General features: G+C 41.8%; 1 protein-coding gene across 1 annotated transcript in view; it reads right to left on the minus strand.

The window, feature by feature from the left end:
* inppl1a (inositol polyphosphate phosphatase-like 1a) overlaps positions 1-23,355 on the minus strand; it is a 235,795-nt gene that overhangs the window by 108,846 nt on the left and 103,594 nt on the right. The window contains exon 5 of the mRNA XM_087988454.1: positions 12,338-12,478. Within this exon, the coding sequence (XP_087844580.1) occupies positions 12,338-12,478 (141 nt within the window). The remainder of the gene's footprint in view (positions 1-12,337; positions 12,479-23,355) is intronic.

Genomic DNA, 23,355 nt, shown 5'->3' on the forward strand with positions numbered 1-23,355 from the left:
TCTCTGGTATGATCACAACATTCCTGTAAAGCTGTGACAAAAAATGTATGTAGTAGACTAACTATGCTGCCAACACTTACACTCGCAGCCTCAGACAATAAAGGAAAAGTACCCAATGCACCTTTTTGATTACTCGTCGACCTACTGCTGTATATTTTTTCACAAATCCACATCTAAGGCCTTTTTGTTGCTCTACGTTTCTCAGAATATGAGTATTTAATGTGCATTTGCTTGCCCACACTGTCCTCCTGGAGTGTATTCCAGAGACACCAACTGAGCCAAACTAGGCTTGCAAAGTATCACCTGACCTCAAATGGTATGCAACTTAGGAGGAATTGTTCACAGAATATTTCTTAAGGAGCTGCTGGCACATCATTTTAAGAAGTTTACACATCGCCATACAGTACACACAATGAGAGAATTCCTTTATGCTGCACTAATTATTGAGTCATTGAGGAGATGTTGGTGTAGTGACATTGGACAAGTAAATCCCAAAGTCCAGTCTAATGCCATGGTCGCATGAGTTCAAAATCCATTATGGCAGCTAACCATAGGATCATAGGTAGCAGGAACAGGAGTAGGCTATTTAGCCCCTCAAGCCTCAATAGGATCACGGCTGATCTAACATGCCTGACAAGTTATCCACATTCTAGACATTTAAACTCTGTATTCCCATGCTAGTCTTTTTTTTTTACTATTTCAATTCAGTGACAATGTTTAAAACTTCTGTACCTAAGACGGTGCCGAGAAGCAACATGACAAACATTTCACTATTTGTTCCAGTGCACGTGACAATAAAAGCTATTCTATTCTATTCATCCTCTTCACTCTGATGGCCCTGATACTCTTGATTCCCCAAGTGATCAAAAATCTATGTCAGCCTTAAATACACACAAGAACTATGCCTCATAACTCTGTGCGGCAAAGAGTTCCAAAGACTCTAAACTCTCTGTAAGAAGAAAATCCTCAATTCTTAAATAGACACCCCTTTATTCTGAGAGTATGCCGTGGTCCAAGATTCTCCAGAGGGGAAAAATCTTCTCAACATTTATCCTGTCCAACTTAAGGATTCCATGTATTTCGTTGAGCTCACTTTCCATTCTAAATTCTAATGAGTCCCAAGCTGTTTAACATTTGGTCATAAAACAATCTCTCCAAACAGAAATCTTCCTTGCAAATCTTCTCTGAATTGCCTCCAATGAATATTATCTTTCCTTAAATAAGGAGAACAAGATTGCGCCGCATACTTCATATGTGGTCTCACCAGCATCTTGTACAGCTGCGGTGGAACTTCCTTACCCTTATACTCCAACCTCCTTGAATTTAGGGTCAACATTCCATTAGCCTTTCTCTTTACCTGCTGTGACTCTGTACGAAGTTTGTGTTTTGTGCCTAAGTCTGTCCAAGTCCCTCTGTGAAGCAACTTTCAGCAGTCTATCTCCATTTAAGTAACATTGTTTCTTTTGCTCTCCCTTCTCATTTTCTCAGATTACACTCCATTTGCCCAATTACTAAATCTACTAACTTCTATCAACTGTATCCCTCCCACAACCTGTCTTTCTACCTATTTTGTGCTGTATGCAAAGTTGGTGACAGTACATTCACTTCTTTCTTATTACAATTGACTGTTAACTGCCACAAGGACAATTCAGGCTGAGGAACAAATGCTAGCCTTTCTAGCAAACCCCCCACATAGTAATAAAGTACATTAAAAAAAAGTCTCCCACATTCATAAACACACAGGCAAGTTACAGCACAGCAATTAATCTGCAATATGCAGATGATCAGTAGCTAGGTAGCTGCTTTTAACTGAAGCTGATTGGTTCTCAGTTAACTGAGTAGATTGGAACTGGAAACAAGTTACAGAAACAGAATCTCAGAGAAGAGACGCAGAAGAATCTGTCATCCTTACCGGGTCTGGCCTACATGTGACTCCAGACACACAGCAATGAGACTGACATTTTACTGCCTTCTGGGGCAATTAGGGATGGACAATAAATGCTGGCCTGGCTGGTGACGCCCACATCCCATATATGGTTTTAAAACTACTTATAGTAAATAATAACTTTTCTTCGTACAGAGATCTGGTCCGTGCCATCAACCTTGGTCTGAAAGTCAGGTAAATGGTTACTTAAAATTTGTATCATTAGAAAACTTTAACATTTGGTATGACCCCAGCAATATCAGGGCATGACTTACGGTGCGCCATCCCAGTGGTTTGCAACAAAGCATCAACAGTCCAACTAAATCGTCACAAAAACTACCAGACTTTCATAAATTTCAAATACTCATGCCCTGAGGGGAGGGAAACATGTCATTCCTGTCTGTCATGGCTTAAATGTGACAATAGGTGCAGGAGTAGGCCATTCTGCCCTTCAAGCCTGCACTACCATTCAATATGATCATGGCTGATCATCCTTAATCAGTATCCTGTTCCTGCCTTATCCCCATAACCCTTGATTCCACTATCCTTGAGAGCTCTATCCAACTCTTCCTTAAATGAATCCAGAGACTGGGCCTCCACTGCCCTCTGGGGCAGAGCATTCCACACAGCCACCATTCTCTGGGTGAAGACGTTTCTCCTCATCTCTGTCCTAAATGGTCTACCCCATATTTTTAAGCTGTGTCCTCTGCTTCGGTGCTCACCCATCAGCGGAAACATGTTTCCTGCCTCCAGAGTGTCCAATCCTTTAATAATCCTATATGCCTCAATCAAATCCCCTCTCAGTCTTCTAAACACAAGGGTATACAAGCCCAGTCGCTCCAGTCTTTCAGCGTAAGGTAATCCCGCCATTCCAGGAATTGACCTCTTGAACCTACGCTGCACTCCCTCAATAGCCAGAATGTCTTTCCTCAAATTTGGAGATCAGAACTGCACACAATACTCCAGGTGTGGTCTCACCAGGACCCTGTACAGCTGCAGAAGAACCTCTTTGCTTCTATACTCAATCCCTCTTGTTATGAAGGCCAGCATGCTATTAGCCTTCTTCACTACCTGCTGTACCTGCATGCTTACCTTCATTGACTGGTGTACAAGAACACCCAGATCTTTGTACTGCCCCTTTACCTAAACTGATTCCATTTAGGTAGTAATCTACCTTCCTGTTCTTGCCACCGAAGTGGATAACCATACATTTATCCACATTAAACTGCATCTGACCACTCACCTAACCTGTCCAGGTCACCCTGTAATCTCCTAACATCCTCCTCACATTTCACCCTGCCACCCAGCTTAGTATCATCAGCAAATTTGCTAATGTTATTACTAATACCATCTTCTATATCATTAATATATATTGTAAAAAGCTGCGGTCCCAGCACGGATCCCTGCGGTACCCCACTGGTCACTCCTGCCATTCCGAAATGGAGCCGTTTATCACTTCTTTGTTTCCTGTCAGCCAACCAATTTTCAATCCAAGTTAGTACTTTGCCCCCAATACCATGCGCCCTAATTTTGTTCACTAACCTCCTATGTGGGACTTTATCAAAAGCTTTCTGAAAGTCCAGGTACACTACATCTACTGGATCTCCCTCGTCCATCTTCAGAGTTACATCCTCAAAAAATTCCAGAAGATTAGTCAAGCATGATTTCCCCTTCATAATTCTATGCTGACTCTGACCTATCCTGTTACTACTATCCAGATGTGTCGTAATTTCATCCTTCATAATAGACTCCAGCATCTTTCCCACCACTGAGGTCAGACTAACTGGTCTATAATTTCTTGCTTTCTCTCTCCCACCTTTCTTAAAAAGTGGTACAACATTAGCCACCCTCCAATCCGCAGGTACTGATCCCGAATCTATCGAACTCTGGAAAATAATCACCAACGCATCCACGATTTCTCGAGCCACCTCCTTCATTACCCTGGATGCAGACCATCAGGCCACGGGGACCTATCAACCTTCAGACCTAACAGTCTCTCCAACATCAATTCCTGGCAAATATAAATTCCCTTAAGTTCAGGTCCTTCAGCCACTGTTACCTCAGGGAGATTGCTTTTGTCTTCCCCAGTGAACACAGATCTGAAGTACCAATTCAATTCTTCTGCCATTTCTTTGTTCCCTGTAATATATTCCCCTTTTTCTGTCTTCAAGGGCCCAATTTTAATCTTAACCATTTTTTGCCTTTCACATACCTAAAAAAGCTTTTACTATCCTCCTTTATATTTTTGGCCAGTTTGCCTTTGTACCTCATTTTTTCTCTGCATATCTCCTGCTTACTAATCCTCTGTTGTTCTTTAAAAGTTTTTCAGTCCTCTGTTTTCCCACTTATCTTTGCTATGTTATACTTTTTCTCTTTTAATTTTATATGTTTCTTAACTTCCCTCGTCAGCCACGGCCACCCATGCCTCCTCCTAGGATCTTTTTTCCTTTTTAGAATGAACTGATCCTGCATCTTCTGCATTATACACAGAAATATCTGCCATTGTTCCTCCACTGTCACCCCTGCTAAGGATTGCACCATTGAACTTTGGCCAGCTCCACCCTCATAGCCCCATTGTTCCCTTTATTCAACTGAAATATTGTCACTTCCGATTGTACGCTCTCCCTCTCAAATTGGAGATTGAAGCTTATTGTATTATGGTCACTACTTCCCAATGGCTCCTTCACTTTGAGGTCCCTGATCAATTCTGGTTCGTTGCACAATTGCCTTCTCCCTGGTAGGCTCCAGCACCAGCTGTTCTAAGAATCCATCTCGGAGGCACTCCACAAAGTCTCTTTCTTGAGGTCCAATACCATCCTGATTCTCCCAGTCTACCTGCATGTTGAAATCCCCCACACTCAGAGGACAAGCAACATGAGTTCGACTGGGACTACACTACGATTATAGGACAAGCCAAACAGAGAACAGCCAGGGAATTCCTAGAGGCATGGCACTCATCCACAGATTCAATCAATAAGCACATCGACCTGGACCCAATATACCGGCCACTGCAGCGGACAGCTGGAACCGACAACCGGAAACGGCAGATACAAATCACTATAAATGCCGGAGGAAACATCACAGAAGCGCTTCACAGGAGACCCCCAAGCACTGAGGATGTCACCTAGACAGGGGACGAAACGTCTGCAACACAAATTCCCAGCTCGGCAAACAGAACCACAACAACGGGCACCCGAGCTACAAATCTTCTCCCAAACTTTGACTCTACATCCCCTGATCCTAGGTCCCCCTGCGCAAGGGACTGAATATCATCCCTTACCAACATGGCCACCCCACCCCCTCTGCCCGTCAGTCTGTCCTTACGATAGCACGTGTAGCCTTGAATATTCATTTCCCAGGCCCTGTACACTTGAAGCCACGTCTCAGTTATCCCCACAATATCGTATCTGCCAATTTCCAAAAGAGCGTCAAGCTCATCCATCTTATTTCTAATGCTTCGTGCATTCATATATAGTATTTTTAATTTGTTACTGCCCTCACCCTTCCCATCAACTCCTATTTCACTCAACCTTACAGCAGGATTCCTTTTTGAGTTTTCTGCTTCATTGATACAATTGTCTTTCTTGACTTCCCTTGTCCTAACTTTCCCTTCAATTTCCTTCTTAAACATCCAGTTTGTCCCCTCCCTCCCGCTACTTAGTTTAAACATAGCTGTGTTGCAGTAGCAAACCTGCCTGCCAGAATGCTGGTCCCCAACCTATTAAGGTGCAAACCGTCTCTCTTGTATAATTTATGCTTACCAGAAAACATACCCCAGTGATCCAAGAATTTAAATCCTTGTTTCCTGCACCAGTTCCCCAGCCACACGTTCAAGTCCATTATCTCCCTGTTTCTGGCCTCACTAGCCCGAGGAACTGGAAGCAAACCCGAGATAACCACCCTGGACATCCTGCTTTTCAGCCTTCTTCCTAGTTCTCCGAAGTCCCGCTGTAGTATGTTCCTCCTCTTCTCCCCGAAATCATTTGTACCGACATGTACCACCACCTCTGGCTCTTCACCTTCGTCCTTGAGGATTTCCTGCACTCTGTGATGTCTTTAACCCTGTCACCAGGAAGGCAACATACCATCCTTAAGTCCCGTCTGCTGCCACAAAAACCCCGGTCAGTTCCTCTCACTATGGAGTCCCCTGTTACCACGGTTCTGTGCGATGTCTGACTCTTCCGCTCTGCCTCCACGCCAACTTTTGATTGACAGACCTGGCCGTCTTGCGGACTGGCAGTGTCATCTGTCTTTACTGTTTCCAAAAGATTCAACTTGTTCCTGACAGGTACTTCCCCCAGGGTCTCTTGCACCTGTCTCCTCTCTGCCTTCCTCATCGTCTGCTCTCTTCTGGTATGATGTGATTGGTCTCTGCAAGAGAACCTCACCTAGCCACGCTACACACCTTTTTCCCATGATCCTATAAAGCTTTCCCCCTTCAAATAATTATCCAATTCTCTTTTGGAAGTCACAATTCAGCCTGTTTCTAAATATCCACAAACAACTATATTTCAAATCCTAATTTCTCATTGTCCGAAAACTATTTCCACATGATACCATTGCTTCTTTTGCCAATTACCCTAAATTAGTGCTCCATGATCTCAATCCATGTGAGGGGGAGCAGTTCTTCCCAATCTATTGTGTCTAGATGCTCATGATTTTGAATATACCTAACCAACCTGCTCTCAACCTTCCCTCTCTCAAAAAAAAGCTTCCCCAACATACTCTGAAAAATGTTCCTCATGCCTATACCATTTTAGTCAATCTTTTCTGCACTCTCTTCCAAGTCTTTATGAGAGTAACTCATAATTTGTAAAAGTTGGTGCCCAGAACTGGACATAATACTCCCAGTTGAGACTAAACTAGCACTTATACAAGTTCAACATAAGTTCCTTACTCTTGAATGCAATGAGCCTATAAATGAAGTCTATGATACTTTGGTTATTTCATTCACAGGATGTGGGGTGTTGCTGGACCAGCGTTACAGGCCCTTGCAAATGTGGTGGTGATCTGCCTTCATAAACTGCTGCAGTCCATTTGACAAAGGTAGACCTATAATAGTCAGATGGGAATGTATGTAGTAGCCTAACTATGCTGCCAGTTTCCCTTGAACAAAGCCATGTTGGTTTGCCTGATTACCTTGAACTTATTCAAGCATCCTGTTAATACAGCTTTAATAATAGCTTCTAACATTTTCCTTATGAAAGATGTTAAGCTAACTAGCCTATGATTTCCTGCTTTCTGCCTCCTTCCTTTTTTGAATAAAGGAGTTGCACTGGCTATTCTCCAGCTTAAAGGAACCTTCCTAAATCTAATAAAATTTGGAAAATTAAAACCAATGCATCAACATAGGAGCTGGAGCAGCTTCTCGCGATCAACCCTGTCCATCCAGCTGCTTACCCCGACTAGGAAATTTATCATTATTCCTATCACTGGGTCAAAATCCTGAAATTCCCATCTGACTATTATAGGTCTACCTTTGTCAAATGGACTGCAGCAGTTTATGAAGGCAGCTCATCTAAGATCGGAAGCGATCTGACCTGGTGACATGGAAAAGACGTTGTCTATTATGGAAGAATCTAGAACTAGGGGTTATAGTTCAAAAACAAAGGATCACCCAATTAAAATAGATGAGGGAAATAATTTTCTCTCAAAGGCTCTTTGGAATTTCCTACTTCAAAAACCCTTGGATGCAGAATCTTTAAGCTTTCTTTTAAAGCAGAGGTAGACAGCTTGATTACCAAGAGGACAAAAGATTACTGGCAGGGATATACAGGAATATCAAGTTGAGATTAAAATTAGATCATCCATGATCTTATTGAAAGGCTCAAAAGGACCAAATGGCCTCCTCTTGTCCCTTGTTTGTATACCATTTTGAACCCATCTCTCAACCTGTCCAGTCACCTTAAATGATTTATGCACAGATAGACCCAGGTCCTTTGGTTTCTGCATGCACTTTAGAATTTTTGTCCACATCTCAGTTTTTCTGATCAAAATGAATCATTTCACAAATCACCGTTATGGAGAAAGAAATTTAGCTAAACACCAGAGAAGAAGAAATAGATGGCCACGCTGATAAGGTGAAGTGCAAAGGGAATGTTTCTGAGTTGTACCGCCTCTGCAGGAGATACTAAAATGATGTGTGGGATATGTTATTGAGGGTGGCTTTTATAAAGAGGATGTAAGACAGAGGGCATGATACCAGTTCACAGTTCCTTCTGAGCCAAGAACCACTGTGACTGAAAGGGGTGTTTAGTTTATATGAAGTGTCGCTCTGTGTTGGGATTCCTCGTGACTTGCCTGCAGCTGCAACAACACATGAATCATTTCCTCTCCTTGGACTGCGGTTGAAACTCAGAACACTGGGGCTTTTCTCTACACCTCAACTAAGTGCTTTAAGATTTCACACAGCAGACAACTATGAAACAGCAGGGAGGAAAAATAATCCTGCCTCCACCAAGCGCTGGGAAGCAGATCAATCCTTCACTTTCTATTTTATTTCTCTGAAGGTAGCTATTGAGTTGCATAACTAATACATTGATTTTGAGGCTGCAAGTGATGTTTTAATTGGCTCTCAACTGATTTAGTATCAGTTAAGCTCAGTAAATTCTGCAACATAAACTGATCCCAATTGCCCCCGATGCAGCATCTTGTCCCCTCCCCTTCCTTTAGTGAAGAGGCATCTGCCTAATTTGTTCTACTCTAGGCACCTTGAAAGGATACTGGCCTTGGAGGGGCTGAAGCACCAACTCACCAGAATGGTACTGGCACTATAAGGATTAAATTGTGAAAGCTTACACAGGTTCTATAAGGTTCTATTCCCTCGTATGCAGAAGAATTAAGGGGCAGTAACTGAGGTGCTTAAGGTACATAATCAAGTGACTGAACAGGCAATTCAGAGGCCTATACAAATATTGCTGAGACAGCACTGTCCAAACCCATGGTGTCTACCACCTAGAAGGAAAAGGGCAGCAGATACATGGGAACAGTGTAAAAACAAGGACTGCAGATGCTGGAAACCAGACTCTAGATTAGAGTTTCCTGCTCCTCGGATGCTGCCTGACCTGCTGTGCTTTGCCAGCACCACTCTAATCTAGATACATGGGAACATCACTGCCTTTAAGTTCCCTGAGAAGTCACATCATCCTGACTTCGAATTATATCACCTTCATCGTCGTTGACTCAAAATTCTGGAACTTCCTTCCCAACAGCATTACCTACACCCCCGAGGCTCTAGCAGTTCAAAGCAGCTCACCACCACCTTCTCCAGCACATTTAGGCATGGACAATAATTGCTGGCCTAGCCAGCGACACACACACATCCAGTAAACCAAGAACAAAAAAAAGTTCAAATCCCATCAGTTAATCAATCAAAAAATCTGAACTAATAGTGTCAAAAATGAGTGACTAATGAAACTACCAGATTGTCTTAAAATCCATCTTGCTCACTCATGTCCCTTAGGAAATAAATCTGATTTTCTTACTGGGGTCATTTATACCAAATCAAAGGTCATATCAATGTGGTTGACTTGGTGGCATGGTGGCTCAGTGGTTAGCACTGTTACCTCACAGCAACCGAGTTAAATTCCAGCCTTGCATGACTTCCTGTCTGGAGTTTGCATGTTCTCCCAGTGTCTGCTTGGGTTTCTGCCGGATGCTCCAGTTTCCTCCCACAGTCCAAACATGTGCAGGCTCGGTGGGTTGGCCATAGGAAATGCAAGGCTATGGGATAGAATGGGTGGCTAGATCTGAGCGGGATGCTGTTCAAAGGGTCAGTTCAGACACAATGGACCAAATGGCCTTGCTCCGCACTGTGAGGATTCTACATTTCTATGTAATACACCAAAACACCATACATCACTCCAGCTATCAGCTATAGACTTACCGCCATCACCACAGTTTGGGATGGGCAATAAATGACTTGTTCGCCAGCAACCCATGAATGAACAAAAACAATATTAGTGTTGTTGCTGTGATAGATAGAGAAAAAGCATCTCCCACAGGTGGGAGAAGTACAGAACAAGTGGTAATGAAAATCTGGAGCTCTCAAGAAAAGTTACAAGATGAGAAGAGCACCTGGAAAATCACAGCAGGTGAGCGGATGTGGAATTCGGAAGAACTTGGCATATTACTGCATGACAGGATACTTGACCAAGGTAAAAGCTATCTTGGCTCTCAGCCCCTTGCTTTAGTGGGAAGATACTGCTCGAGATAAAGACTAAAGTTTAGCAATTATAATTTGATTAAATATAGGGAGTATATCATAGGTTCATTAGTGCGGTGCTTCCTGAGCTCACTAGCTTCTCTGTACTTGAGCAGCAAGGTGATAGCTTATCTTTATCTTGAATTATTGTAAAGTGCAGAATGTAAGCCAAGTTGCTTGCATCATTGTATAAGTATAGGCTGACTGTTCAGCTCAGCGAAGTGCTGTGGGACAGTCGGGACTGCATGGCAGCTTCTCCATGAATTCACAAAAAATAAAGCTTCTTGAAACAAGACTCAAGTATCAGACTAAGTAATTTCCTCAACAGTTGGTATCCAAGGAAAGACATAAGGTTAACATTTAGACCTGTCTGCAGACACTGCCTGACCTGCTAAGTTGCTCAAGTATTTTTTGTTATTTCAGATCTCCAGAATTCACTGCACTTCATTTTTGCAGCTTGTTCATTTATTTGGACTTGAGAGTTACAGAACCAAGGTGGGTAAATAAAACAGTGACAAAATCAGCCACAATTTAACTGAATAGTGGAAAGGTCAAGGAAATGGAATAGTTTTACATTCCCAATTTTCTCTCAGATTAATGTAGACCCAACCACATGATTCAAGCTGGGGAGTCTTCCCTTAGTTCTGGTCAATATTTCTCAATTAAATTTGTAACAATTATATATTTTATTATATTAGATTTCCCACAGTATGGAAACAGGCCCTTCGGCCCAACTAGTCTACACCGACCCTCTGAAGAGTAACCCACCTAGACGCATTCCCCTCTCCTATATTTACCCCTGATGAATGCACCTAACACTATGGGCAATTCAGCACGGCCAATTCTCCTGACCTGCACATTGTTGGATTGTGGAGGAAACTGGAGCATACAAACGGGGAGAACGTGCAAACTCCACACAGACAGTCACCCAAGGCTGGAATTGAACCCGGGTCCCTGACGCTGTGAGGCAGCAATGCTAACCACTGAGCCACCATGCTGCCCCAAGACCATTTCACCTTTAATCTCCAATGCCTCGAGACAATTGCGTTAAAATTGATGAACAAGTGCAAGTTGTAGTTATGCAGGATTTTGCTATGGGCAAACTGATTGATATGTTTCATATCTTACAACATTAACTGTGCACCAAAAATTCTACACCAGACTTGAGACATCCAGAGGTCATAAGGAAATCTTCAAACAAAAAGATCAAACAATTGGGAGCTAAGACAAGTAAAGGGAATGGAAGTATAGGTCAACTATAATCTACCAACAGTCGCTTGGCACTACACAGTATGCATACCACTTTTGAGAGAGACATGTTGGCAAAGCTTTGTATTGCACTCATCAGAAAAAATTCAAGAATGCCAAATTTCAAGTGTTCACAATTTATACTACAGGCAAAAAGTGGGTTGATTGGTTGGCAAGTTGTCTCTGATTCACTAAGGCATTGCCATAGAAAAAGCAAGGCTTTTACTCCTCAGGTAAACTAAAAAAGATATATTCTTTTTGTTTGGAGAGAATGGGACACGACATACGCATGTTGATTCTGTGGTATACATCATTCTGATTGAAATTTGACATTCTTGCCTAAATCATGATAACTCATAAACTAATTCAATGGCAGAATAAGATACAGATTCAGAAAGGGACTCCTGTCTATACATTTCTGAAGGATCCTCTGGTATTTCTGCAAAGTAGCCATCTTCAAAACAAGTCTAGTCACTTAGCACTGGTGAGAAGCTCTAGATTCTGTACAGTAAAGAACCTTCATTTCTTCTCTGGTCTCATACAGCCAAGCCGTTCAGCCCAGAAAGGGTGGCACAATGGGTCAGTGGTTAGCACAGCTGCCTCACAGCGCCAGGGACACTGGTTCAATTCCAGCCTTGGGCAACTGTCTGTGTGGAGTTTGCACATTTCCCTATGCCTGTGTGGGTTTCCTCCCACAGTCCAAAGATGTGTATGTTAGGTGAATTGGTCATGCTAAATTGCCCATGTGTACACCCAGTCAAGTGAAGGAATTTCTCATTTCAGTTCTAAATGGTACAGCTCTTTTCCAGACACTATTACTTCTGGTACTTGAGTCCACAGGCAAGGGAATTGGCCTCTACAGGAATCTACCTGGCCAAACAGTTAAATCATATCATACATTTCAGTGAGATCAGTGTGAAAAGATAAGAAATCCCACTGGATTCTATGGGATCAAGACCCACCTGTTTAGCCTCTTGCAGGACGTCACTAATGCTTTGTTGAGGTGTGGGAGGCTGGTAGCACCTGCTTTCACTGCCTCCAGGTCCAAGACATAGCTCGCTTTCAAATATTCGTGAGACATGGTGGTCATCCCATTGGTTGCACTGGAGAAGGGAAAAAGACGAGATTAAAAGGAAGTAAAAAACCAAAGATGTTGGAGGAAGATTTCAGCATCGACACTGCTTTGCTTTTATTAGATACAAAGGAAGTACTGCTGCAACAACCAACCCTCAGCAACTATTCTCCTCAATCTGCATAAAGTTAATTCTTAGTCAGACAGAAAAAAGGTTGAAAAGAGGCAAAATTATTTATCCCAGAGTCTCTCGCCATAATGCAATAGCACTGCACTGAATCGAGGGTTATGGGGTAAACGTAGGAAAGCAGAATTGAGGATTATCAGATCAGCCATGATCACACTGATTGGCAGAGCAAACCCAGTGGGCTGAATGGCTTATTTCTGTGCCTATATCTTAGGGTTTTATCGTCAATCAGATGTTTCCTTCTTAGAGATATCAAGCTCAGGGATCCAGTTCACATTTTGTTTTAGCACAAAGTACCTTTTACTTGGTCTGCAAGAGTTAAGGTTGATAGACAACTAGGCTGGGCTGTTCCACCATTCAAAAGACCCTGGATAATCTGTAATTCAATTCCTTTGCCCCAAATCTAGTCATATCTTTGGTTAACAAAACTCATCAATCTAAGATATAAAATTAACAACTGGGACCAAGCATCACCTGCTGTTTTAAGAAGAACAAAAGACAGGAACTGATTAGGGATAGTCAACATGGCTTTTTGCGTGGGAAATCATGTCTCACAAACTTGATTGAGTTTTTTGTAGAAACAACAAAAAGGATTGAGGAGGTCAAAGTGGTAGACGTGATCTATATGTACTTCAGTAAAGCGTTCAACAAGATTCCCCATGGGTGACTGGTGAGCAAGGTTAGATCTCATGGAATACAAGGAGAACTAGCCATTTGGATACAGAACTGGCTCAAAGGTGGAAAACAGTGTGGTGGTGGAGGATTTCTTTTGAGACTGGAGACCTAGGACCAATGGAGTGCCACAAGGATCAGTGCTGGGTCCACTACTTTTTGTCATTTACATAAATGATTTGGATATGAGAATAAGAGATATAGTTAGTAAGTTTGCAGATGACACCAAAATTGGAGGTGTAGTGGACAGCAAAGAAGTTTATCTCAGATTACAATGGGATCTTGATCAGATGGGCCAATGGGCTGAGGAGTGGCAGATGGAGTTTAATTCAGATAAATGAAAGGTGCTGCATTTTGGGAAAGCAAATCTTAGCAGGTCTTATACACTCCATGGTAAAGTCCTAGAGAGCGTTGCTGAACAAAGAGATCTTGAAGTGCAGGTTCATAGCTCCTTGAAAGCAATTGCAGATAGATAAGATAGTGAAGGTGGCATTTGGTATGCTTTCTTTTATTGGTCAGATTATTGAGTACAGGAATTGGGAGGTCATGTTGCAGTTGTAGAAGACATTGGTTAGGCCATTTTTGGAATATTGCCTGCAATTCTGGTCTCCTTCCTATTGGAAGGATGTTGTGAAACTTGAAAGGGTTCAGAAAAGCTTTACAAGGATGTTGGATGGGTCAGAGGATTTGAGCTATAGGGAGAGGTTGAATAGGCTGGGGCTATTTTTCCCTAGAGTATCAGAGGCTGAGGGGTGACCTTATAAAATTTTATAAAATCACGAGGGCATGGATAGGATAAATAGACAAGGTGGAGGAAACTAGAACTAGAGGGCATAGGTTCAGGGTGAGAGGGTAAAGGTATAAAAGAAGTCTAAGGGGCAACATTTTCACAAAGAGAGTGGTGCTGGAATGGGCTGCCAGAGGAAGTGGCGGAGGCTAGTACAATTGTAACATTTCAAAGACATATGGATGGATATATGAATAGGACAAGTTTAGTGGAACATGTGCCGGGTGGTGGCAGGTGAGACTAGATTGGGTTTGGGTATCTGGTTGGCATGGACGAGTTGGACCAGAGGCTGCTTCCATGACTCTAAGAAGTTCCAAGCTTCTACCACCTTGGTGTGGTCAAGTGTTTCTCAATAACATTCTTGAAAGGTCTAACTTTTTAAAGACCATGCTCATCACTCTGATACTGCTCACTTAGTGGAATTACTTTCTTTATACATTGCCCTAATGGTTTCCATAACACCTTGAGAATTTTAATCAAATCACACCTTATCCTTGCAAATCCCAGGAAATTCAACTTCTGATTATATAATCTCCTATTTCAATACTATGAGTATGTATCACATGGAGTGAGTGGAGACACATTTGGACCTGGCTATGGTATGATTCACAGTTAAATATACTGTACAGGTTAACACAGGGTTTCAGAAGGGGAGATGCAAATGATGCCGTCAAAGATCACAGCACCTATCAGTGGTTCGTTCCATTAGCTGTCTTATCACCTCTGCACTGGTAACAGTTATTTCTCACAGTTTTTGTTTGAGATTCTATTTTAAGACAGAAGGAAAGGTTAACTAAGATTTCGGTTCCAGATGGGATAATTCTATTCCTTTTTTTTCCCCCTGCATTTCCTCCCACGCTTCTGCCTTTGAACATTGATAAGCATTTCAATGGAACATGAAAGAAGAGAGCATAGGTTTCTCATGTTTTAATTGCAGTGCTTGGAGAAACCACAAGCATCTAACTGGCGCTTCAGCAATGGCTGGATTTACACAGAAATGGGAACTCGTACATTAATTCCAAGCCGAGGCCCAATTAAGGGGGTGAGACATTAGAATTATAGGAGCATTACTCAAATAGTTTAACAATGACCTGAGCCACATTAGGGACAACAGTAGCAGGCGCTAACCCGGTCTGTATATTTGCCTGTTGTATAGTTGCAGAGCCAACCACAGTTTTAATGTCTCTGCTTTCCACTCAGTAATATTGTCTGAATCAACCCTGTAGCAGCTCATGTTGCTTACCCATCCCTTTCTTACTTCTTCCAACATATAGTTGGCCTGTCTCTCATCTACTGTACTGCATTAACCTCAATTCATCAACAACTTTGCTGTCTATGTCCCAAGTCACATCAAGACCTGTTCAACCATCAACATACTGATCTGTGTTGACGTTTGCCTGTGCATCAACTCCAATTTAAAATTCCATGCTCAAAACCTGCCTAGCCTTTTCCCTTCTCTTTTTAATCCTCTCCAATGTTAGAATTTTCCAAAGTGTATGCACTTCATTTTTGGTTCCACATCTGAGGTGGTGATATTGTGGTTATGTTACTGGTCTAGTAATTCAGAATCCCACACAAAAGTTTTTGGGACACAGGTTTGAATCTCATTTCAATGCTGGGGATATTGCTGCCAGTAGAGTACGTAAATGAACTTGAATATTGAGGGTATAGTCAAGAAATTTATGGAAAACACAAAACAGTTCTGAATATTCATATCGGACTTGAAATACTGCGTTTTTCTTACCACAGATGCTGCCAGAGCTGATATATCTGCAGTATATTCCTTTTATTTGCATGTTTAATTCATTGCCTCTTCTCTTCCAGATATGGCCACTTTGAAGAAGTTATGTCCTTCTGTCCGACAGGACTTTCATTTTAATTTTTCAGCTTGGTCACATTTTCCTATCTCCCCCCTAGAGTTGGATAAATTGTTTGCCAAAACTCACTTTCACAGTAACACCTCATTCCTCAGTGACTGTCTCTGGCTTTACCTCACCCCACATGGATTTGAAATGAAATTCTATCCTTCTTGTTACAAACTCAACCAGAATCACAATTCTGAAGAGGAGTCAAATCAGACTCAAAAGTTTAACCCTATTTCTCTCTCTCCACAAATGCTTCCAGACCTGCTGAATTTCTCCAATATTTTCTGGGTTTGACACAAAAATTATTAGGTTGACAAATATTGAAGACAGCTATAGACTGCATGAGGATTTCAATGAACTTTGACAGCTGGGTGGAGCAGTGGAAAGTGGAATTCAACCTGGAAAAGTGACAGATAAGTTACGAGGGGAGGCTAACAAGGCCAGAAATTGCACTATTAATGGTAGGACCCTGGAAAGTATGGAAGATCTGAGGGACTTTGGTCTGCATATCCACAGATCCCTTATATTCGTAGGAGAGGTGGATAAGGTGGTTAAGGTGGCATATGGGATACTTGTCTTTATTAACCGAAGCATAAAATACAATGGAAATGTTCAGCCAGAACTGTAGCACCATGTGCAGTTCTGGTCACCACATTATAGAAGGACACGATTGCTCTACAGAGGAGGCTTATTAGGATGCTGCTTGAGACTGAAGGGTCTGAACCAAGAGGAAGCATTGGGTAGGCTGGAGTTGTTTCCCCTGGAGCAGTGAAGGTTGACAGCCTATCTGGTAGAGGTGCGTAAGGGTTTTAAGGGTCATTGATAGGTTGGATAGGAAGGCATTTTTCTTCCACTAGAGGGGTCAATAACCAAGGGGCATAGATTTAAGATCAGTGATTGAAGGCTAAGAGGAGAGTTGAGGAGAAGTATTTGACTCAGACAGTAGTGAGAGCCTGGAACTTACTAACAGAAAGGTGGTTAAGTCAGAAATACCAGTAACATTTGAACAGCATTTAGATATCAGTGGCATAGCCTCCAAATACTTTTTTTATTAGTGTGGTCAAAATAAGCCAAATGGCCCCCTTCAGTGCTGTAAAGGTCTATGAAAGCTCACATCCTATGAATGAATAAAAACAAAACGCACTATTGGTCGGCAGGCCTTCTACTGCTTCAGTCTGAAACTTGGAATTCCTTCCCACAATCTCCCCATATCCCCAAAAATCTTCAAGTTCCCAAGTTTCACTGTTTGTACACGCACTCATGTGGTTTGATGTCAAATGTTGTTTGATAAATGTTTGTGAGGCAGCCTAGGAAATTTAATTACATTAAAATTCGAGAGAAAGGCAACTTGATAGTCTTGAAAACATTTTCTAAACAAACAGACTTGCATTTATATGGTGTCTTTAATAAGCACAGGAGTTTATGAAATGCCTTACAGCCAATTAAGTTTATGAAGGATGTTGCCAGGGTTGGAAGATTTAGCTATAGAGAGGCACTGAATAAGCTGGGGCTGTTTTTCCTGGAGCCTCAGAGGCTGAGAGATGACCTTATAGAGGTTTATAAAATCATGCGGGGCATGGATAGGATAAATATACAAAGAGTCTTTTCCCTGGGGTGGGGGAGACCAGAACTAGAGGGCATAGGTTTAGGGTGAGATGGGAAAGATAATAAAAGGGACCTAAGGGGCAACTTTTTCATGCAGAGGGTGGTGCATGTATGGGATGAGCTGCCAGAGGAAGTGGTGGAGGCTGCTATATTTATAACATATAAAAGGCATCTGGATGGATTTATGAGGAAGAGTTTAGAGGGATATGGGCCAAGCTGGCAAATGGGATTAGATTAGGTTAGGATATTTGGTCAGCATGGATGAGTTGGATCGAAGGGACCATAGAGACGTTCTGTGCTGTACATCTCTATGACTCGAAATGTAATCAGCTGTTATAATGTCGCAAAAATGTCAGCCAATTTTGACAAAGCAAGGTCCCACTAAAGAGTAATGCACTAAATAATTTAATTGAAACACTTTAGGACATATTTCTTTGTTATAGTCTTCATTTTAAATGGAAAATGTAAAACAGTCATTTGGCTTAGGGAGTGGAATTAGTTAACACCTGAAAGTATTGGACATTGGTTAGACCACACGATCACACTATCAATTGTGGCTTCCTTATTATATAAAAAAAAGGATGCAGAGCAACTAAAGATGGTCCAAAAGAAGAATTACAAAGCTGGAGACTGAGCTCTGAAAGATTACACCAATTAAGAAAGGAGGAACAGGCTGGGACACTTTATTCTTGAATAAGAAGAGAAGGCTGATGAGTGACTCGAAGAAATTTGAAATTAGAAAAGGTTAACATTAGATACAGTGTGCTGAAAGCAAAACCAGAAACCCTCAATATGCATCACTACCAAAGAGGGATTTAGAACAAATTTATTTAACCAGAAAGTGGTGAGAATATGAACATTGATACAACAGGCAGTTGATGTGGATCATTATGGATGTAATAAAGATGCAGTTCAATAAATAAGTGAAGGAGAAAGGAATACAATTCTATGCTGTTAAAATTACATGACAAAGGATAGAGGAGGATCATGAGGGAGATAAACAGTGATACACAAAGATATTAGTGACTAGTTTTTATGCAATACATTCGATGTAAAGTGAGAGGGAAAGATTTTGATGTGGTGAGGGGATAATGCGGGGGAGAAGAAATAGAACCTCAGCACATTAGATATGAACATGACACCTGCATGATGGTGAACCTGTGGTTTGACACCAGAATGAAATGATCAATAACCACTGTAATGTTTGTGGCATGCGCTTTGAATGCTTCAGCTGGTTCTAATTCTGTTTTAAAGAGGTTTCTTCGGAGCAGCAGGTTAGAGAGTTTCTCCTCTTTTTCACCTCAAATATCTCTTTGCTGTATGTGCAACTTCATTCCAGCATCAGCTTCCACATGTAACCTTCATCCAAATATGTACTCTTCAATTGAGCCAAGTGTATTAGCAAGTTAGTCCACCTGGAGACCAGCACAGCTGAGTCAAACCTTGATCTCACTGCCTATCCAAGGGTTGAGAGAGAGCAACCTGGGATTGGAATCACTAATCAATTTCACAATTCTAGGATGCTGGCTCATCTGTACCTAGCTGCTGCTCCAGCTAAATTCCATTGACAGCATATCAAACAGAGACCTTTGAGTTAATGACACCAAGTATTGAGAACAGATTTGCAAAGCTGCAGTCTAATATCCTTAGCTATCCCAAAATACTTTCCATATTCCAACATGATCTTTAACATCCACCCGTACAGGAGACAAACCTCAGATTAAAAGTTCATCCAAGAATGAGCTTCTCTAACAATGTAGCACTGAGGCAAAAACTTCCAAGGTATAGAGACAGACATAAGTTAAAAGATCGTTGGATCAGGCTTAAGGCGCTCAATGGCCTGATCCCGTTCCTATGTTCTGCAATAGAACTTGAATTAGCAGCCTGAATCCCAAAAGTAGGAATGCTTTCACTGAACAGAACTCAATACAGAGAGGAAGACAACTGTCAAACTTTTTCTGAGCAGTAATATCTCGGTGCACAAATCAGTGAAAGATAATATTTTCAAAATTACAAGTAGTTACAGTTTAGTATTTGTATTGATTTTGAATAACTTACCTGAAAGCTTTGAGGGTGAATCACAGGTTCCATCTCAGAAAATCAAATTAACTCTTTCGCACTGAAGTCACCCATGAAGTTGGATGACTTCATTTCAGCATGTTTTAGGGGCTTACTGAAGATACTGGTGCAATAAGATACAATTATTTTTACAGCTAAATCTGTAACTTGCAGAGCAGACTCAGGATTGCTCTCCTCCTTTTAACTTTAGAATCTGCATGGCCTTTCTGAATACAGGTTGCACCTTGACAATACAAGCTCAGTGCATTTGCGTGACAGCCAAATGAATATGGCACAGAGAAAGGAATAGAAATAGAGAAAATAGGAGGACTTGGCTACTCAGCCCTTCGAGTCTGCTCTGCCATTCAATATGATCAAGGCTGATCTTCCAACTCAGTACCCTGTCCCCGCTTTCGTCCATATTCTTTGATCCCTTTGGCCCTGAGAACTATGTCTAACTCGTTATTGAAAAATTTTAATATTTTGGCCTCAACTGATTTCTGTGAATTACTTTATTATTATTGTCACACATACCAAGACAGTGAAAACTTTTGTGTTGCGTGTTAACCAGACAAATTGTACCTTACACAAGTACCTCAGAGCAATAGAACAGAATGTAAAATATAGTGTTGCAGCTACAAAGAAGATGCAGAGAAAGATCAGCTCCAGTATATGACAGGTCCATTCATAAGTCTGATAACAACGGGGAAAAAGCTGTTCTTGAATCTGTTGATATATGTTTTCTGCCCAATGAAAAAAGGTGGAAGAGAGTATAACTAGGTTCTTCGATTATGTTGGCTTATTTCCCAAGGCAGTAGGAAATGTAGACTGACTCAATAGCAGCCTGAGAATTCCACAGGCTCACCACCCTCTGGGTGATGAAATTTTTCATCTCTGTCCTAAATAGCCTAACCCGTACTCTTAGACTGTGACCCCCAGTTCTGGACTCCTCAATCATAGGGAACATCGTTCCTGCATTTATTCTATCTAGACCTATTAGGATTTTATTGGTTTCTATGAGATCCCCTTCTCACTCTTCTGTACTCCAGTGAATATAATCCTAATCATTCCAAATTTGCTCCATATATCAGTCTAGTCATCCCAGGAATCAGTCTAGTGAACATTCTTTGTACTTAGATTAAGGAGACCGTCCTCAGAAAAGGAGCCCAAAACTGCAAATACTCCAGGTGTGGCTCCTGTTAAACTACAGCAAGACATCCTGCTCCTGCACTCAAATCCACTTTGCTATGAGGGCCAACATACCATTTGCCTTCTTAAGACCATAAGAAATAGGAACAGAAGCCTCTACAGCCTGCTCCGCCATTCATTTTTCACCACCTGCTGCATTTGCAATACTTACTTTCATTAGCTTGTGTACAAGATCACCCATACCTCGTTGCAACTCCCTATTTCCTAATCCGGTGTTTTCCTGTTTTATCCTATACAAAGTGGATAATCCCACATTTAACTTTATCTACTATGCATTTGCCCACTCAACTTGTCCAAATCCCACTGAAGCATCCCTACATTTTCTTATGACCACGCTAACATTCTGGGGATTTAAGTCCAAATCACGAGCTAGTGAGGATAGGAATAGGAGGATTGAGATGAATGCGTGGCTGAGGAGCTGGTTTATGGGAGAAGGATTCACATTTTTGGATCATTGGAATCTCTTTTGGGGTAGAAGTGACTTGTACAAGAAGGACGCATTGCACCTAAATTGGAAGGGGACTAATATACAGGCAGGGAAATTTGCTAGAACTGCTTGGGAGGATTTAAACTAGTAAGGTGGAGGGGTGGGACCCAGGGAGATAGTGAGGAAAGAGATCAATCTGAGACTGGTACAGTTGAGAACAGAAGTGAATCAAACAGTAAGGGCAGGTATGGACAAGATAGGACAAATAAATTATACTGCATTTATTTCAATGCAAGGGGCCTAACAGAGAAGGCAGATGAACTTAGGGCATGGATAGGAACATGGGACTGGAATATCATAGCAATTACAGAAACATGGCTCAGGTTTGGGCAGGACTGGCAGCTTAATGTTCCAGGATACAAATGCTACAGGATGGATAGAAAGGGAGGCAAAAGAGAAGGGGGAGTGGCATTTTTGATAAGCTGTGCTGAGGGAGGATACTCCCGGAAATATATCCAGGGAAGCTATTTGGGCGGAACTGAGAAATAAGAAAGGGATGATCACCTTATTGGAATTGTATTATAGACCCCCAATAGTCAGAGGGAAATTGAGAAACAAACTTGTAAGGAGATCTCAGCTATCTAAGAATAATAGGGTAGTTATGGTAGGGGATTTTAACTTTCCAAACATCGACTGGGACTGCCATAGTGTTAAAGGTTTAGATGGAGAGGAATTTCTTAAGTGTGTACAAGACAATTTTCTGATTCAGTATGTGGATTACCTACTAGAGAAGGTGCAAAACTTGACCTACTCTTGGGAGATAAGGCAGGGTAGGTGACTGAGGTGTCAGTGGGGGAGCACTTTGGGGCCAGTTACCATAATTCTATTCTTTTTAAAATCGTGGTGGAAAAGGATAGAGCAGATCTAAAAGTTGAAGTTCTAAATTGGAGAAAGCCAATTTTGATGGTATTAGGCAAGAACTTTTGAAAGCTGATTGGAGGCAGATGTTCGCAGGTAAAGGGACGGCTGGAAAATGGGAAGTCTTCAGAAATGAGATAACAAGAATCCAGAGAAAGTATATTCCTGTCAGGGTGAAAAGGAAGTCTGGTAGGTATAGGGAATGCTGGATGACTAAAGAAATTGAGGGTTTGGTTAAGTAAAAGAAGGAAGCATATGTCAGGTATAGACAGGATAGATCAAGGGAATCCTTAGAAGAGTATAAAGGAAGTAGGAGTCAACTTAAGAGGGAAATCAGGAGGGCAAAAAGGGTACGTGCGATAGCTTTGGCAAATAGAATTAAGGAGAATCCAAAGGGCTTTTACAAATGTATTAAGGACAAAAGGGTAACTAGGGAGAGAATAGGGTCCCTCAAAGATCAGCAAGGCCGCCTTTGTGTGGAGCCACAGAAAATGGGGGAGATACTAAATGAATATTTTGCATCAGTATTTACTGTGGGAAAGGATATGCAAGATATCAACTGTAGGGAAATAGATGGTGACATCTTGCAAAATGCCCAGATTACAGAGGAGGAAGTGCTAGATGTCTTGAAACGGTTAAAGGTGGATAAATCCCCAGGAAATGAGCAGGCGTACCCGAGAACTCTGTGGGAAGCTAGAGAAGTGATTGCTGGGCCTCTTGCTCAGATATTTGTATCATCAATAGTCACAGGTGAGGTGCCAGAAGACTGGAGGTTGGCAAACGTGGTGCAACTGTTTAAGAAGGGCGGTAAAAACAAGCCAGGGAACTATAGACTGGTGAGCCTGACCTCAGTGGTGGGCAAGTTGTTTGGAGGGAATCCTGAGGGACAGGATGTACATGTATTTGGAAAGGCAAGGACTGATTAGGGATAGTCAACATGACTTTGTGCGTGGGAAATCATGTCTCACAAACTTGATTGAGTGTTTTGAAGAAGTAACAAAGAAGATTGATGAGGGCAGAGCAGTAGATGTGATCTATATGGACTTCAGTAAGGCCTTCGACAAGGTTCCGCATGGGAGACTGATTAGCAAGGTTGGATCTCATAGAATACAGGGAGAACTAGCCATTTGGATACAGAACTGGCTCAAAGGTAGAAGACAAAGGGTGGTGGTGGAGGGTT

Source organism: Chiloscyllium plagiosum, unplaced genomic scaffold, assembly GCF_037043375.1.
Source record: "Chiloscyllium plagiosum isolate Xiang-an unplaced genomic scaffold, Cpla_swu_hap1 HiC_scaffold_6, whole genome shotgun sequence".
In the NCBI taxonomy this organism is placed as follows: domain Eukaryota; kingdom Metazoa; phylum Chordata; class Chondrichthyes; order Orectolobiformes; family Hemiscylliidae; genus Chiloscyllium; species Chiloscyllium plagiosum.